The 19,248-nt window shown below is 42.6% G+C and overlaps 2 protein-coding genes across 3 annotated transcripts in view; both read left to right on the top strand.

The window, feature by feature from the left end:
• epas1b (endothelial PAS domain protein 1b) overlaps positions 1 to 9,900 on the top strand; it is a 127,845-nt gene extending 117,945 nt beyond the window's left edge. For both annotated transcript variants that reach the window (XM_079559899.1, XM_079559900.1), the window contains exons 9-16: positions 44 to 252; positions 2,736 to 2,944; positions 3,031 to 3,138; positions 3,579 to 4,072; positions 6,476 to 6,557; positions 6,633 to 6,711; positions 8,925 to 9,074; positions 9,531 to 9,900. In XM_079559899.1, coding sequence (XP_079416025.1) covers positions 44 to 252; positions 2,736 to 2,944; positions 3,031 to 3,138; positions 3,579 to 4,072; positions 6,476 to 6,557; positions 6,633 to 6,711; positions 8,925 to 9,074; positions 9,531 to 9,685 — 1,486 coding nt within the window. In that variant the 3' untranslated portion in view covers positions 9,686 to 9,900. The remainder of the gene's footprint in view (positions 1 to 43; positions 253 to 2,735; positions 2,945 to 3,030; positions 3,139 to 3,578; positions 4,073 to 6,475; positions 6,558 to 6,632; positions 6,712 to 8,924; positions 9,075 to 9,530) is intronic.
• An 8,400-nt stretch (positions 9,901 to 18,300) lies between these two features.
• Positions 18,301 to 19,248, top strand: part of LOC306965482 (solute carrier family 22 member 7-like) — a gene marked incomplete at its 3' end in the record, with an annotated part of 33,738 nt that continues 32,790 nt past the window's right edge. The window contains exon 1 of the mRNA XM_079559949.1: positions 18,301 to 18,313. The remainder of the gene's footprint in view (positions 18,314 to 19,248) is intronic.

The raw sequence follows: 19,248 nt of genomic DNA, 5'->3' as shown, positions 1-19,248 counted from the left end.
TGTTTAGTCACTGTGTTTTGTATGTGAATGTGTTACTGCACAGTGATGTGGAGGAGCCGTCCATGATCTTCTCCCTGGAGCAAACCGAAGCCTTATTCAAACCAAACAACATGAACAGCTTTTTCACATCCGGAGGAGCAGGCGCAGCCGGAGACATCAGTGACAGCCTCTTCACCAAACTCAAGGAGGAACCAGAGGAACTGGCTCAGCTGGCTCCCACCCCCGGAGACACCATCATCAGCCTGGACTTCGGTCAGTCACACTTCTCTCTCACCAACCAACACAGTTCAACCGCTGACTTTTAAAAACACAGCACTTGGTGAGACAGGCTTCCCTCCTACGAAGACACATGAGTGCGGTGGAAGGTAGCGCCATCAGAGATGAGATAAAGCAGAGAATGACAGGTTTGTTAGGGAGAATAAAGACACTGAGGACAACATGGAAAGTAGGGATGCACCGATCCAGTACTGGTATTGGAAATCTCCACTTAGTTTATACGCGCTGACAGAGAAAACAGTGAGCTTTGAGATATTAGCCAAAAATCATTTCAATTTTTAAATCTCATTGTGAAGCTCTGAACCTGAGAATCCAACCACTGAGTTAGTTTTAACCTCCACACACGTTCTTTTGATCTAGCTCTGCAACATATCAAGGCTGGGACAAAAACTATCATTGTGTCTTTTAAAGCAGTGTTTCTCAAATAGGAGTCAGGACTCAAATTGGGTCGGCTGCCTTTCCCAGAAACCATTTCTTTTCAGAAATACATCTTACCAGTTAAAAACCAGTGTCCTAAAGGAATGAAATACTACTGGCCACTGCTGGAGAGTCCAAGTGTTTGTATTTTAGTTTATGAAATGCTGCTGCCATGTTTGTAATGCATGTGAGTTTATTTGAATGTAAAGCCTGATTTAGGGCTGGGTGATCATCTTACGATCTCCAGAGAAGACGATGTGTCATTTTTGTGGGATCGTTTTATCACGATCCAAAGCACAAAGGTCTGCACAGTTTTCACAATCAGTGAAGGAAACCCCAGCCGCAAACTTTCCGCTATGCAATGTCGGACGCTGCCTGTATCAGCGAGCCGCTCCTCTACAGTGCGTATATACGATCAGGCTCCTCTATCCTGAGCTTTTAAACCCAGCTTCTGTCTCTATTTCAGCGGTACTTAGTGTCTTTCCCCCGAAACGCTGCTGCCCTGTAGATTGCATTATGTGTTTATTCATTTACCCGGACCATGTGTGAAGAAGCAAGTGTGCTTACAGTTCTGTCAGCCGCCGCATCCTTCTCATTTGTTTAAGGGGGGGTATTATGCAAAATCGACTTTTTCAAGCTTTCCATCATGTTATTATTTCATTCCCTCATTAAAAACATGCCTGAAGTGTTGCCTTTGCACGTATTTTTGAGTAATCTGTAAAAACTCTGATGGCAGCCATCTTAGGGATAGGTTTGTCTGAGTCCTCCTAGGAACGCCTCCACCTCCTGGAGACGCCTCCGAGCTTTCGTCACCAGCCGAGTAACCAATAACTGCTCCTCAGCAGAACCCCCTCCCCACTGATGCCACAGACAGCATGTGGAGGGGGCGTGTCGGAAAGGGTCAGAGGTTCTTAAAGAGACAGAGGCCTATTTCAAGACGTTTGCTACAGCCATTTTGAGAGGGCAATTTTATACAAGGCAGTTATTTTAATTCACTGCATTTACAGACCAACAGAAGGTTTCGTCATCATTGTAGTGTGCTATAGACTGGTGCTATGTGATCGAAAAAAGCATAATACCCCCTCTTTAATTAAATTCTGGACTGTGTTCACAAATGCGCTGTTTATCCATATCTTTGAAAATACAAGAGCTCTCCATAAACACTGTGTATCTCAGTTCCTTATTGTCAAGTTTCCCAACGGTGACAAACTGCTTCCTGAACAGTCACTGCATGTTATCGCTTTAGTAAGACTCTTATTGTGAAAGGGTCACACAGCGACAGAGAATCACATCAGCAGCTTGACGTAATTAGCATTCACGAAACTTAATGTTACACTTCTACTTTTATTGGAGTTTTATTGTGTTTTTCATTAATAGAGTGAGTTTCCGTTAGGTTAAAGTCTATTATTACTGTGTTGATTATCACAAAGTTGAATGAATTACTACATTCATCCAATATTTTCTTTCTTCAGTGTGCAATTGAAGTTTTTTTTGTCATTTTAAAATATTGTGATACAATCTGAATCGTGAGTTTATAATTAAGAAATCGAGATATTCTATTTTTGCTATATCGCCCACCCCTGAGCTGAGACATGTTATCAAGGATTTTTAGCGTAGAAAAGTCTAGTGATCCTTGTTTAATGTTTTCCATTTCACTTTATTAATAGATAGAATTGATGAATGATCGTAACATCTCCTTTGTGAGAAAAGATACGACTTTATTGTCCTGACACTGGAGACAAGAGAACCATTCACTTTTTCCTTCACAGCAGCCACTTTAAAGAAAGTATGTTGGTATTGTTTAAAAGAACTTTCCATACTGAGATATGTTCTTACCTGAGCTTAGGCAAGTTTATGCGTACCTGTCTCTTCACTCCTGAAGAATTCTGAAGATATTACTGCGTGGACGTCGAAGTACACCTAAGGTGTTATTACGCCTTACAATATAGTATCCCTTTATATCCGCTTAGAAAATGGACATGTTTGATTTTGTGTAGCTAGACTGGGATCGTGTAACTCTTCACATCCTGCCCTCTGTGTAGGTGGTCCTTACTCTGAGGAGCCGCAGCAGCAGGACGGCCCGCCATCCTGGAGCGGTGAGAGCCATCAGCCCGCCCCGTCTTCCAAGAGCCACAGCCCCGCTCCTTCCGGTCCCCCTGTTCCCCCCGCCCAGGCAGACATGACCCCCTTCACCACCCAGCAGCACCCATCTCCAGGCAGCGCGACCCCCAGCCTCAGCAGCTGCTCCACGGTAAGGCCCTTCACTCATTTGAGTTATATCATTGATCAAAGCCCAGTGTGTTTTCATTAAACATGTGGTCCCTCCGCCCCGTGCAGCCCAGCAGTCCCGGAGACTACTACAGCTCTGTGGACAGTGAGCTGAAGGTGGAGCTGACGGAGAAGCTGTTTGCCCTGGACACAGAGGGGGCGGACACAAGAAGTGAGGTATGTTCACTTCACCTACAGGGGGCAGGGCCGAGTGCCAGTGAACACCTCAAAGTCCACACATGTGGTGTCAAGTTTTATTTTGTCAATGCACTCTGATACATTTGTTTACTCCATCAGGTAATCTACATGAAGATTCTCAGCTCAACTCACTTTAATTCAGGGATCTGAATTAAAGTGTTCTGAGCATTTTGAATGGAAACTACAAACCAATTTGGGTAGTAAAGTACAGTATAAGGATGAAGTATTTAATTTTGTTGAAATATCTTGGCTACCAGTTCTTCAGGGTGAACTCCAAAGATGGTGGCACTAAGTTTGTAGAAAATGAAAATGATAGAAATATTGTCCAAAAGTCTGTTTTGAATCCAAACACCCTGAGCCAGAATGTAGCTGATATGAGCAGACAATTCCAGTGCAGATAAGCGTTTGTGTGTGCGCAGAGGGACCTGAGTGACCTGGACCTGGAGACCCTGGCCCCCTACATCCCCATGGACGGAGAGGACTTCCAGCTGATGCCCATGCTGCCTGAGCCAGAGGTTTGCAGTGGACCACCCCTGCCCCCCATCAGCCAGCACAGCTTCAGCGACATCACCAGCCTCTTCCAGCCCTTGACCCCCAGCACACTGCCCCCGTCCAGCCCCTTCTCTGCCCCCAACACATCCTGGGCGGCAGGGGAGAAGAGAGAGCCGTCCCAGGAGATGGTGCAGTCCAGAACCAGGGCCTACATGCTGGGCCACATTCCCCACTCACAGTACCAGGCGCCCCCCCGCGCCCCGCTGTCATCGATGGGGGGCAGGCAGAACCTGCAGTGGCCCCCGGACCCGCTCTTAACGTACCCACCCCCTCAGTGTGGCAGTAAGGCCTGTCTCATGGACACAGAAGAGGAGCGGCATGCCTGCCAGCAGCGGGCACCAGCACACACGCTCACACACAGGTCAGTCACCTTCACAGCCTGCTTTCAGCACTCACAAATCTGAAGCAATCTTTGTCGACTATTTTGTCAATTTATTAGGGCTTGGAGCTGGCTTAGATTTGGAGAAGCAGCACTTAAAAATATAACAAAAGCCCGATGTTTTTTCCACTAACAACTTCCTGGGATCCGTTTCTGGAGTACTTTAACAAGTTCAAGCAAGCAAATGTGTGAATAGGGAGTAAATGAACAGGCTTATATTTTAATCACTGAATCCACATTTAGTCAACCATTTTTTTCTTTGGTTGACAAAATCTAAAAATAATAATTTGGCTAAATCTTGAGTGTCAGACATATTAAAAACAAACTGCTATTCCTCCCTCCTCATTTACATTATTGACTACGAGCCGTCTGCACTCTAAACTTTCAAGGGTGGTTAGAGCCTGACAGTCTTCAGGACGTGTCGATCAAAAGCCAAAGCTCAAGCTTTAAAAATCCACAGAACAAAGCCCTGCAAAGTTTAAAATATATATACCCTGCATTTAAAAGATCCTGAGGTTTATGAAGCAAAAAAGTCAAGTGGACGACCCAAAAAATGTCCCCAGTTCTGAGCTAGAGGGTCCTGGACCCAAATGAAGCTGACTACAGCTCAGTGACTGGTGGTTCCCACAGATGAGAGCTTCAGTCTGAGGTCAAACGGCCGCTGGCTCTGTAACATCTGCACAGAGCCAGCGGCCGTTTGACCTTTGCCCCGCACTACCTGAAGCTTCATTGTTCCACTGAAGGACTCCAAAATCCAAACTGACAGTTCTGTGGATCAGTCGCAGATGCCTCTGATGGTTATTGGGATTGGTTATTAAACTTTTTTGTTCCATAACCATCAGGATCTTTTCTGAAATTCTAAATGATTGTCTTATTGTCTCCCACCTCAGCAGGGTAGGCACGCTGCGAGAGGCACCTGCCTCTGCAGCTCAACAATCCAAACACATTCAAGAGGAGAATGTCTTTTAGCCTTTGCCATTTGAAAACCTGAAAGCCTTTTAATTTTTTAATTAAAAATATATATATATTTTTGTTTACAGTTTTTAAAATGATAAATAATATCCATGCATTCATTCATTCATTCATTCATTCATTCATTCATTCATTGTTTTTATTAGCCATTTGCAGTAAAACCACATTGGAAAAAAATGTGCAAGCAGCTCAAAGTGCACTGCCAACACATAAAAGGGCACAATATCAAAACAAACAAATGCAACATAAAAAGCGTAATATGTGTTTGATATATTCCTTTTGAAACAGGACTGTGTGTTCATGTTTATTTAAATGGTGGGAGAAATGTACTCGCACATTTGCACGTTATAAAACTTGTGGTTTTCATTCCACTCTTACAACAAATCTCCACTTTAGTAGCTCCTACGGACTCCAAACCTTACAGACTCAACAATATATTAAAGTTTTTTTCTTTTTTTTTTTATCTATTTCTTGACAGATTTATTGTGCTTTGAACCCAAATGTTACTGATGTTTTTCACTTTTAAGTAGCTTATTCAAAAACTAAATAAGATCCAAAATCTTTGTAACTAATATAAACCTGGCTCTATCCATTGTTGAGATGTTTACCCTATCATCATTATCTCATCTTATTATACGGCTCTTCACAACGTAAGTAGAACGCTCCGTTCATTTGAATGGGATTTCCCAACGTTCTACCGGTCATTATTTTCTGATAAAGGACCACTGAAAAAAATAATGACACTGCCAATGGCAACGGAGTTCGTGCTTTCATATCACTCCGCGCGTACGTAGTAGCGGACACTATCTCTGTCCCCGTCACTGCGAGAGAAGTTGGGGGAATTGCTCGTGAAGTTAGCGTGAGTCTGACTTTCAACTTACCCAGAGATTCGCCACCATTCCTCCTCTTCAACTGCGCCTTCAACTAAGTAGCTAGGCTAGCTACTAGCCTTGCTGCTTCTAGCCTAGCAAAACGTTGCCGAGCAACGCGCAAACTTTTGGGAACTATTTGTCGCGGAAGTCATTAAATAAACCTTTCGACCTTCATAAAAGTGTACAAAGTTTATGTTGTGTGTTCAGTTGGCAAATGGCCGTATAATAAGCGGGATAATGTATAGAACGCTGGTCATTATCGGGAAAATAAGCACCGACAGGGCGAACCGGACCCCGACGCGAAGCGGAGGGGTCTTGTTTCGCCCTGAAGTTGCTCATTTTACCTTATTTTACCTTACTTAAATCAAACTTCAATCAAGCAAACAATGTTCTTTTCAATACAGCTTGGCAGACCAAAGTGCTTTCCATAAAACCACAAAATAGAAAATAGCCAACATTAAATGACAGCAACTGTTTGAGATAAGGAGTCCACAGCCCTGGCTTTACTCTGTGACCCTGACCCTTTGTGTGTGTGTTGCAGGCCCAAAGACACTTTTGCGCGACTCTACAGAGACATGAGTCCCGTCCGGCTGCCCAAGCGCTCCTTCACTCAGATGGACGTGGTCAGTGCTGTTATCCCACTGCTTTATACTTCAACATTGGACTGTTTGTTGACAAGTGTCTGCTGGTTGTGACAGGGTGAGTGTCCAGCATCAGATTTGGTCATGTGGAAGAAGATGAGAGAGGATCGTTCTTTGAGTGCCAGCTCTTTGACAGGTAGGAGTCTGAACAGCGCGGCTTAACTCTGCTCTCATATCTGTCCGAGTGTACTTGCATGTCTGTAACACAGCCAGGAGCACCCATGTTCGAAAGAAAACTGAAAAATAAACTGCTAAACACATCCATCCATCCATCCATCCATTTTCTTCCTCTTTATGCGGGGCCGGGTCGCGAAGGCAGCAGTCTCAGCAGAGATGCTCAGATTTCCCGATGCTGGGCCTTCCACGAGGCCTACTCCCAATAGGACATGCATGGAACACCTCCCAAGGGAGGCGACTTAGAGGCATCCAAAACAGATGCCCTAACCACCTCAGCTGCTCCTGGAGGAGCAGCCATTCTACTCCGAGCTTCTCCCGAGTTACTGAGCTCCTCACCTGATCTTGAAGGGTGAGGAGCCACCCTGTGAAGAAAAAATATTTTTTTCCTTTCGGTCATTACCCAGATCTCATGACCATAGGTGAGTGTGGGATCATTAAATCACAAGCTTTGCCCACTAACTCAGCTCCCTCTTAACCACAAATCGTGCACAAAGCCCCTAGTTGGACGCTTGTGCTCATTGATTGATTGATTTGATTGATTTGAGTTATTATATTTACATTGTTTACATTATTTACATACCATTGAAGTTAGATGCTTGTCACAATGCCACCGAGCGTCAAGACGCCTCAGAGTGTGTTCGTAGCCATCTTAGAAGCAGCTCTTGCCTCAAAACTACAGTTGTTTGGAGGCTAACTACTCTCCCTCTTTGCTCCTGACATGTCCTATGGGTCTTAAACTATACCCCCATGGTCTACGCAGGATCTCCCCAGTATTTAAGCCTATATGCTTGAAGGGACATTGGTGGCAAGTGGCTATAGGCTAGGTTAGCCCGGTTAGGGCATAGTAATAATAATGCATTGGTTTTATATAGCGCTTTTCTGGACACTCAAAGACGCTTTACATCGCATTATTCATTCACTCCATACTCGGTGGTGGTAAGCTACTATTGTAGCTAGGGATGTCCCGATCCGATCACGTGATCGGAAATCGGGCCCGATCACGTGGCTACAGACTCGATCGGAATCGGACAATACCTCCCGATCAGGACTTGGATATTTATGCGTGTCCATTCTCGTTACTTTTGATCAGATTTAGAGCTACCGCGAACCACTTTCTGTCCTCTCCCCCTGGCCCAGCGCCGCTGTCACTCACTCCACCTGCGTCAAACCACTCGCACCATCGCACAGTCCGTGTCCCCCCTTCGTCTGAGAAATCCCCAAATCCACACAAGTGACATCGCAGGAGAACAATAACAACATCTCTGATAACCCGTGCAGAGTTTACTGTAGGCTAAGTGAGGAGAGAGGAGTGAGAACGGACGGGAAGACAGGGTGGGGAGAGAGCGGTAAGAAGTAGCAAACAGCTGTTTTTATCGCTATTACACCGCTACATGTGAGATGTTTAAAAGTCCGCGAACAGAGACGAGAGCGCGGCCCGCTGCCACATTTAGTAACAAATGGGATTTTAGATCACCCTCTCTGTGTAAAACTATATTACACTGTAAAGACTAATAGTCTTGCTTACTTGAGAAAAACAGACAAAGTAGAGTTACTCTCTATATCCAAAACCATGAATGAAAACAAGTCGAATAATATAGTCTTTTTTTCTTAATTTTTACTCCTGGGAGTTTTGGCAAAAGAAACACTGATGTGTGTAAAAGTCCAGGAGCTGCTGTAGCTCCGGTTCACAACACTGTGAAGCTAAACCTCTGTGACTCTGACTGTTTACATCTGAGGGCCGGCATAGCATCTGCCCCAGTGGATCAGCTCCAACACACGTTACTGTTGGGGAAAGCTCCTGAATGGTCTACGCTCGCAATTTCTCCAAAAAGTTCAACAACTCCAACTCTAGCGTCAGCTGCTTTGGAGTCTCTGGACGTGTGTCAAAAGCTTGCCACGCACAAAAAGCTTCAAAACACGCTGCACAGAAGGCGCAGGACGCACTGCAGGACCTCTTGACGCTCCCCGAGGCGCGTCCCCGAGGCGCGTCCCCCATGTATTTTAGATGTAAACCTGATGCTTTAGAGGCATTGGGCGCGTTTGGTCTGAACCCAGCATAAGTCCTCCAGAAAAATGAGTGGTTTTGGGCATTGACATCAAAGAAAAAATGTATTGTGCCATCTGCACTGGACAGAATAGTGTGTAAGTCTGTGTGATCTGCCTGTGTGTCAGACTCCAGCCTGGGCAGCAGAGCTCCAGACAGCATGCCTCACAGCGGAGCCTCCATACAACAGCACCGGAAGTCCCTGTACCCCGGGAATACAACCACTGCCCACAAGAGCCGCCACTACCACTGCATGCCCCCGACCAACATGTCTGAGGGTGAGACTGCACACACGCACTCAGGGAGTCACTCAGGGAGTCACTCAGGGGGTCACTCAGGGGGTCACTCAGGGAGTCACTCAGGGAGTCACTCAGGGAGTCACTCAGGGGGTCACTCAGGGGGTCACTCAGGGAGTCACTCAGGGAGTCACTCAGGGGGTCACTCAGGGGGTCACTCAGGGGGTCACTCAGGGAGTCACTCAGGGAGTCACTCAGGGATTCACTAAGGGAGTCACTCAGAGAGTCACTCAGGGAGTCACTCAGGGAGCCACTCAGGGAGCAACTCAGGGAGTCACTCAGGGGGTCACTCAGGGAGCCACTCAGGGAGTCACGCAGGGATTCACTCAGGGAGTCACGCAGGGATTCACTCAGGGAGCCACTTAGGGAGTCACTCAGGGAGTGACTCCTGGACAAAGTGGGAAAAGGTATTAAAGTCTGTGGTCTGCTTGTGTGCAGGTATAGCCAGTCGTCTGCTGGGCCCCTCCTTTGAGACCACATACCTGCCTGAGCTGACCCGCTACGACTGCGAGGTCAACGTGCCCCTGCAGGGAACCCTTCACCTGCTGCAGGGTTGTGATCTGCTGAGAGCCCTGGACCAGGCCACCACCTAGAGGCACCCCTCTACCTGCCCCGTCACCCACTACCACAGTATATGTACACATGACGGTTAACAACACCACAACACGCGCTACTACAGTATACGCACACGGGACGGTTACAGAACCCCTCCGACCCCAGGAAAACCTTCACCTGCCCAGCCCGGGGCTAGGCCACCACCTAGAGGCCCCTAAGACCCTCAATAACACCAGCCCCGCCTTAGAAGTAACAGAGGAGCTCAGAGATGTACATGCAGGAGGGTCAACCCTACAGTCATATGCTCACGTCAGAAAGAGATATGTACTGGTGTGAACTCACTTCATCATTGGGTTTGCGTTATTATGGGACTCTCTGCGGCTTGTTTACTAAAAAGAAAATTATCAGCAAGACGGTTTTCAAATTCCTAACTGATTGGTTTACACTGATAGTTCTCAACTGTTGTCTCTTAGTGACCCCGTTTTTACTGGTGGACACAGCAGCAAAATAATTTAAGTTGTTATTAACTACAATCGTACAAATCTCTTTATTTGTTGTATCATCCTAATTTTGAAAATCTCTAGGGACACCTCTAAAGATTTGGGCACACCCTAATTTGGGTCACTAAGGTTGGGAATTACTGGTTTGCTCCTTTGGCCGATATTTTTGCCTTTAATCAGCCATTTCCAGTCAGGGCTCCAATCCACTCTATTCCAGATCATTTTTAATGTTTTACAGCTCAATTTTACACGAGCGAACAACAAATAAATAACAAGGACTTTTGATTTCTTGAAATACCTTGAAACAATCTTCCAGGCTTAGGGGTGGCACAATCCGTTTTGATCATATATCCTGGCCTTGGGATGATTTTGAGAAATATCACTTCTGTACTCTCCAAAAAGACAGAAAGTCATTTTAATTCCTTAAAAACTCCCGGTCTGCTTATTCCTAGATGTCTCACTGTGGGGAGACTCAAACAAACTAAGTCGATATCTCAAATGAAGTAAGTTTACACAGTTCATATCACTTCTCTGACATGTCTAAACCAGTTGCCTTAATGTAGCCATACTCACCTCAAAAAACACACACACACACACACACACACACACACACACACACACACACACACACACACACACTGGTCAGCTTCCCTCTGCAGAGAAGCCAATCCCTCCACAGCATGATCGATGCACAACAGCACAGACCCTGCATTGATCACGCTGTGGATCCATGGGCCCATATACCCTGTGTTGTGCATCACATACTACCTATATCAATGAACTGTGCCAGTATGACCCAGCCCATAGTTTGTCTCCAAAGTGTTTGGTATTTAAAGAAGAAGAAATCAAATTGATAACAAATGCTAAATGGTTCAGATCACTTTGATCTTTGATTTGGAAAGTGTGTCTACTGACGTCATATACTTTAAATATACTGCCACAACGTTAGAAACTAAAAGTGTAGTTTATTATTATTATCATCGCAGAGGCTCAATCTGGGTCATGTATACTCGCTCATGTTTGATTCTCTTGTCAGAATGAGATGCTGTAGCCTTAATTGTCTGGTTCTTGGTGTGACACTTTATGTATCCATGATTACTATTGTTTATATATATACTCAAAAAAATAAAGGGAATACTTGAACAACACAATGTAACTCCAAGTGTTCCCTTTATTTTATATATAAATAAAGGGAACACTTGGAGTTACATTGTGTTGTTCTTGTGTTCCCTTTATTTTTTTGAGCAGTGTATATGACTCGTATCTACTGTAACTGTTGTTGTGTTGATGATAGTGTCCTGTCTCGGCCTTCTAAAGTCGGCCCTTGTTTAGTGGCGCTCGTGAATACAGGGTTCTTTCTTGATGTGCAATGTATTTCTGTTTTCCTCTATTTATATCAGCTCCTACTACGTTACAGTCTTACATTCACTACATAGAGAAGCTATCCATAGTTGATAGGAGTGTGTAGTGGTGTGCACAGATGACGCTCAACCGCTCCATTCTACAAACATCTTTAAAGAACTGCCCAGATAATCTTTACTTTGACAAAGGTGCGTTCAATCGTTTGCTTGTGATTGAAATTTAAATGTCTTTTACCGGAACTAGCCTGCTAAAGGGCTGTACCTGCTTTTCTGTGTCGTTCTGTGTGTATTCATTCTCTGGAAGATGAGCATAGTCCTGCTCAGATGAATGATTATTCATCCCGAGATTCCTCCTCAGAGAGCGAGCGACTTGTGGATACTCACTGATGTGTTAAAACAGTAGGACGTAAATACTTCATCAATCATAATAAAGACTGCGTTTCTGTCAGGTATTAAAAGCAATCGGATGAATTGTGCTAACATGAGGGCCTTAAATGTCATTATAAAGCATTCAGTTTGAATCAATAAGTACTTCATATATTATTATTTGTTGCATTTTTCATAATTCCTCTGTGTTCTGGATACAGATATTTACAAAAAGATAAATGCACTGATTTGGATTTGTGACATTAAATATATTGAATAGCATTCATAAAAAGCATTACATTGTACAAGTAGTTTATTTTCTCATTCGTTGTCACCATTAAAGATGTCAACGTGGTTTGTAAGACATAAAAATACATCCAAAGACATCAAACAAAGAGTGTCCTGTTACGTCGAAGCCCCTGTCCTTATCTGACTATTCAAATACATGTACAGTTTACAGAATAAGCTCATGATTGAAAGGACATGAAGAAAAGTATTTTATTTTCAATATCCTAATTACAAGCAACCTCTGACCTCTGGACCAAGATGATCTTTTTTTTTAAATCAAAATATCAGTTCAAAATAGGCTTTTTCATTTCTCCAACATTACATCTCACCTCATTTCTATTTCTCAATACCAAAGTGACCTCTCGTGAAGTATTTATATCCTACATAATGATTTTCACATGTCAGTTACTAGCTACAGTATGCCATACCTGCTTATTGTCCACCGCACATTCTTCAGATCTTTACTTCTTAGAGCAAATGTCGGCTGATAAGACAAATGGGGCAAAATCATATAACTTATTCATTATCCATTATTGCAGCTCAGCTTTCATCAATAACATTCCTAGCATCATTTGCCTTGTTTTTTTTTAGAACACGTTTCTAAAAAAGGGTACGTTCTGAAAAGAAAATGTCACCTTTTTAGAATCGCTAGCAGCGAGCCATAGCAATGATATATATCTCATTCATCTAGAAACTCCACAGACATCACTATTCCGTAAACGTAACAGATATAACGGAAGGAAAATGAATGTGCTTTGAACCATGTCATGTAAAATGGATTTGAAATGGTCCTGTGCACACCACGGCTCCGCTCAGAGAGGCCCCACAGGCCCTCCATCAGGACCACGCGCTCACATGCAGTCGGCTGCCCATTACAGACACGTACAGTGGGTCAGAGAGAGATCGCCTGACCTGGGGACGTCGGTAAAACAGGTTCAAACTTTCCAAAGTGTAACATTTCACATTGAATTACAATTACCTGAGGACATCGGAGTTTGTTGAGTTAGCCTAAAGGGAAAAAAATAGGAATTTTTGCCTTCCAAATAACCACCGTGGCAGATTCACACAGGAATAGAAACTCAGAGGACATTAGTGATTGTGACTTTTCACTGGGAGTTTCTGGGTTATTCTAATCTTGTGCGAATAGGCCTTAATTCTACATGGATTACCCAACCAGAATATACACAATAAACAAATTTGCCGTTGTAGGGTAACGACTACATCCTGGCCACATTTAAACGTAGATTGAAAAAATCAATAACGTTTAAGAAACGGACAAAAGCCGACTGCTATATTAACGTAAGCCTTTAGCTATTAAAACTGGGTGACTTTTGGAGCATATTCCAGGGTGGAAAAAACTGCCCCCGAATTTTGATAGAGTTGTTTTCTAAATAAAGGATGCCAGTTGTTGCTTGTAAATAAAAATCTCCTCAATCCCTTTCTGCGATAAGAGAGAGGGATAAGAGAGTTTAAAATGACATAGTTAAATCAAATGCCTTTCAGCTAGTGCCACATCCACACACACGGGAGGTTCAAACATTTACAAACGTTTTTTCAGATTGTGTAGAAGATTGCATTGTGTAGGAGCAGTAAGCTAATCACAGTTGCTAATCAGTAAAATTGCTTGAAAGGATCATGGCATGTTAGCTTTGTGAGTTCAGTCCAGGTTCAGTTTGACATGACATTTACGATATTCTCCAATACGACAATACAATTGTTCCGTGACTCGTCAGAAAACGATTCTTTGCCTGTGATACAGACAGCTTACAACCTCTGAGCTGTAGTGTGGGCTTTAAACATTTTTAAACCCACTGCACCTATGTTCACACCATCTTTATTTTACTTCCTAGCTCTGGTAAAACAGGTGGTTCAATCTTATTTCTGGGAACATAGACATTTTTTGATGTTTCATCCCTCTGTTTAGTGTGTAAGAGTCCTGGTACTCCGGCCTTTCCCCCACTGTGCTTTCTTTAAAGATTTATAATCGAAATGTCCATGAGGCACTGCAGGTCAATAGGGGGAAAAATACATTTAGAGATATCAATTTGAAACTTTTGCTGAAGATCACTGAGAAAAATATGCATTTGCCGGCAGTGTCTCCCCTTCAATAAAAAAGTAAATAAATTACAACCTACATACATAAAACATGTGACTTTGAGGAGTAAACAATCCTTTCATAGAGGTTGTCCTTACCCCCCTCCCCCGGTGTGGCGCCGCCTGGCGGGACAGTCTCTCTCGTGCCTTCTCACGGCGGTCGGAGCAGCCTTCAAGCACAGTTTTGTCTCACAGTAGTTGGAGCCGGGCAGGACTGCACCTGAACGATGGCAGATCACAGAGCAGCGCCCCCTGGTGATGAGAAACTACATGGACAGGTTTTGGCTAGACTCGATGATAGATGAAGACTTTGTGTGTTTTTGCAGCGGGGCATAGTTTGAAAAAGTTGGCGTGTTAAGAGTGAGCATGTCGTCGGCTAAACGTCTTTTGATTTGTCAGAAATCAACTCAATGGACAAGAAGAAATATGCAATAAAAACTTTAGATACGCGTTTTCACAAGTATATTCATCATTTTGTTCATTTTTTTTTTTGACTTTCTAAAATGTAAAACTTTTCATAAAATTGTAAAACTACAATAATACTTACCACAGACGTCCCATCAAATTAGCGTATAAAATGATTTTGAAATAATGTCTAAAGCACAATTTGTTTTAACCAAAATATACCTTATTTACTGTATTTATTTATGCACGAATGCTGCACAACACTCACAGTTAAGATATGAATCAAAAGACATCTTGCACTTTAAAGGAACACGGGAGCGTTTTTCCAAGCACCTTTTAAAAGCACCTTTAAATTGAATGTACGACGTCCTCAGAGGGAACTGTAAGACAATGTTTGATAACTAGTGGTGTAACGCATGTGCAGGTGACGTCAAAACAGATCAATCCTTGCCTGTTTTGGCTAGCTGCTGACTTGACCTAATAGCTAGCTGAACAAAGTGCTTGAAGGCTGCCCCTCCTCTCCTATGTTTCATTCACAACACTTCAACATTATTATTATTATTTTTTTTGTATTGTTCTCTGCTGGTGTTCTCTGATGTCTGTAGTTACATTTGCTGATTCTGCCTTAGCTATATGCTATAACTGTAATGGCCATATTATTTGTATGAATAGGTATCATTGTTATGACTATGCTGTTTCTGCACTGATATCTTATTAAAGCATATTGATTTTACTCTCAGACGACTCATCTGTCTTTTTATTTCAAACATGTATTTTAATACTTAATATGACGAAAACACGTTATAATTTTTTCACAATTACAACATTTCATATAGTGTCAAAGTTTAGTTTACATTCTGTGTTTTGGTTCTCAAAGCCAGATCAGAGTGCAGAATTAGCTATGTTTACATCAACACCAACATTGTGATTTCATTTGTGTAGATTTCAGATAAAGGCTGTAGTGGCTGAAAACGACATCTTCTGATAAATGATATCAGGTCAACTCTGACCCCTGGTAATCACATCGACTCCTCCTGATTGAGGTGTGTGTGAATGGTTGTGGTCAGATGTGGTCAGTCACGCTTCTGTTCATCTCCCCCAGGGGAAACTGAAGCTACATGGCACGGTAGTGCTACGGTTAGTGAGGTTCTGACCTGGACGGGGCCATTCTGTGTGGAGTTTGCATATTCTCCCTGTGTCTGTGTAGGTTTCCTCTGGGTAACTGGCCCACTGTAGCATCCATCCATCCATTATCTTCGGCTTTATCCAGGGCTGTGTCACGGAAACAGAAGTCTCAATTACCAGACTTCCCTCTACACGCACATGACTCAGCTCAGAGACATTGTAGGTTGGAAGCTTCGTCTCAGACTCTTCATAATAGGAAACAGAAACGTAACATTCTTTATTTCTACAGCTGTTTTCTCGTTCATTCATTCAAATGATTGTTCATAACTGTGTGACAGAGGTTGTAACATTGAAAGTGGAGCATGTCAGAGTCACTCCTATGCTGCTGTTTTGAAGTGTGACAGATAACAGCAGGAAGTGCAGCATGTCATAACTACTAAAGTAATTGGACATCAAGTAATTGCCCAGCCAGCGAAACAATGTGGGCTCTGCATGGGTTTGCCCACCTAGGTTATAAGTGGGTTTGTCCGCAGTTTCCATGTGGGCCCCATGTGTGTTGGCCCCCCGTGGCCACACACGGTAAACAAGTTGCTGATTGGTGGCTGAGGCCGAACTAATCACGACCGTCACAGAGAAATGACAAGGTTTACGTCACTCTCTGCTCCACTATGTTGTTAGATCAATTAACATTAGCGTTAGCCAAAACTAATCATGGATGAAGTAGTGGAGGATTTTGCCTCCGCGTTCTCCGCTGTCGTCAAGTCCGCTCACTGCAGAAGACACCATGTGGCTTCTGGCAAACAGCAAACGGGACTTGTTATATTTTTCTTGTTCTAGCCACTCTGCCATGAGGCCAGATTTGTGCCGTGTATGACTAATAGTTCTTCTTGGTAGGTTTGCAGTGATGTCATACTCTTTCCATTCCTGGATGGTGTATTTAACTGTACTTTGAGAAATGTTCAAAGCTTTGGAAATCTTTTTCTAACCTAACCCAGCTTTATACTTCTCAATAACTTGATCCCGGGTCTGTCTGGTGTGTTCTTGGACTTCATGATGCTTCTGCTCCACAATAGTCTCTAACAGACATCTGAGACACAGAGCAGCTGTATTTGAACTGACTTTAGATTACACACAGGTAGACTCGATTTAGTCATGTGATCATTCACAAATCATCAGGAAACTTCTGAAGGCAGTTGGTTTCACTAAAAGGAAAGGGGGGGCCTATACTTTTGCACATCACACTTTTCAGTTTTTTATTTATAACATAATCTATATCATGTATACATTTCATTTCACTTCATGATTGTGTGTCACTTAGTGTGTCTTTCACATAAAATTTCAATTAAATATATTTATATTTATGTTTATGGTCCATAGTATGGCAAATGTCGAACTGGTTAAGGTTCGGGCTAGGAACTGGAAAACGCTTAAGTTTAGAAACAGGAAAAGAATGACCGTGAAGGTTCGGGACATGGTCTGATTGGGTTTGGAGAAGGTTAGGGTTAGATTTATTTAGCAATGTTTAATGACGTGACAATGTTAAATCAAGTTTGTCTGATAAGTAATCATTTATGTTTTCTCTCAAACCAATACTAAGTACATAAAATGAACAAAGAACAACATGTTGAGCTGTTCAAGACAAAAAGAAAAGGTGGCATGAACCCTTGGTCACTGGACGCCTTTTTAAGCACTATCATAAAAGACGGCAGAATGGCAAAGACTATAGACACTGCCTTTACTGATTTAAAACAACATCCATTGTTCTGTATCAGGTCAGGTTTGACACTAAATCAAATACATTGATTGGGGGCTGATTTATTTAGTAGTTTTTTTTAAATTTCAAATAAGATTTTAACATGCAATTGAATTTTCTACTAAACATTTAATAGAATAAATGTTCCAAAAGGGCAAATTCAGGTACATGACACTTGCATTTTTGCTTCTTGGAGCTTCTAGAATGATCAACGGGACAACTCTCAGAGTCCAGCAGGAACCACCCGTCATGGCAGCATCAACGGGATGTTTGGATTCCGCAGATCAACATGGTCCTACATCAGCTCACAAAACTTCAACACCAGGTTTGTTGTAAACCAGTGTAACCAAACTTCATGTATGCAGCATTCTATTCAATCTTTTTCGAACATTTCATTCATTAAGTATAACATATATTTGTGTTGTATCTTCAGTGTAACTTCAGACAAATGCACTAATACTAAATGTATGTGTTATTGGTAGTTATTGTTTTGGTTTGTAAACTGAACAAACATCAGTAAAGAAAGGATAACTCAGACTACAACTAAACAGTTACATCCTGGAAGGATGAGAGTAATTAGTTACATTGGTGGGAGTTTTTATGAGCTGGTTTTCCTCCCCCATTATGACGAGTGCAGTCCCCCCCCCCCCCCCCCTCCCCCTGAGGTGCAGAGAGCAGCAGGGACTCAGGGACCCGTGCACTTGTACAAAACCATTTCAACTTCACCAAAGGCACAGCAGCCGGATCCGTGGACGACAGGAGCTCCAAGTGCAGGTGAGACAACACGTTTTCATGTGGAGTTAGTCTCAGTTACAGACTGTGAGCTTCAGTCTAGACCAGACCTAGATAGATCGATCCACATACATGTAAAAACAAAACTTTTGCTTTTGCTCTCATTTCTCATGGGGTGAAGTCAAAGGCAGGATAATTTCTTTATTAGGCTATTTGTAAATGTGTACATTTTCATTTACAGTGCTTTGGGTTTTTCTGTTTTTTCCCCACCACCCTACCCAGTGATCAGGAGAGAGACAGAAAGGGGAGAATGGGAGGAGAGGAAAGAAAAAGTAAAGGAAGAGAAAAAAAAGACAAAGAAACATTAAAAGGGGACAGAACAGACAGTAAATGTTTACGAAACAAAACAATGAATCCAGAGAAAAATGAATGAATAATAATAATAATGAATAAATAAATACAAATAAATAAACAATAGCAACCATGATATCAACAACAATAAGATAAGATTAGATAAGATAAACCATTATTGATGTCACAAAGGAGAAATTCACTTGTTACAGTCGGCGTTCAAGAAGAAGAGTTAATAAAGTGCCGCTGATACAGAGATTATTGCACATGTTACTTTACAGTCTTATTGTACAGTACAATAATATTGATAACATAGCATAGCAGCAACAATACTCTTATCATAATACAATAGTAATAATAATAATAATAAAAATAATAATCAACATAATTTTCAAACACTGTAATAACATCAGATTGAGATTAGGTATCCAAGGATTGTAGCTTCTGTATGATCTCTTTGTGTTCTCAACAGAAAACTCATGTGTTGTGCGGCTGTTAAGCCTGCAAGCAAGGCACGTTTTTTATTCACACTAAATCTGAATAAATGTGTGTCATTAAGTAGTAGTAGGGATGGAGAAGTTGGTATGGGGCTTTTTCTATGAACACCACAGACCCAGCCATCAAAA

This window comes from Gobius niger (genome assembly GCF_951799975.1).
Source record: "Gobius niger genome assembly, chromosome: 7".
NCBI classification, from domain to species: Eukaryota; Metazoa; Chordata; class Actinopteri; order Gobiiformes; family Gobiidae; genus Gobius; species Gobius niger.
Note: the sequence above shows the minus strand (reverse complement) of the source record. Positions and strands in the feature narration are given on the sequence as shown.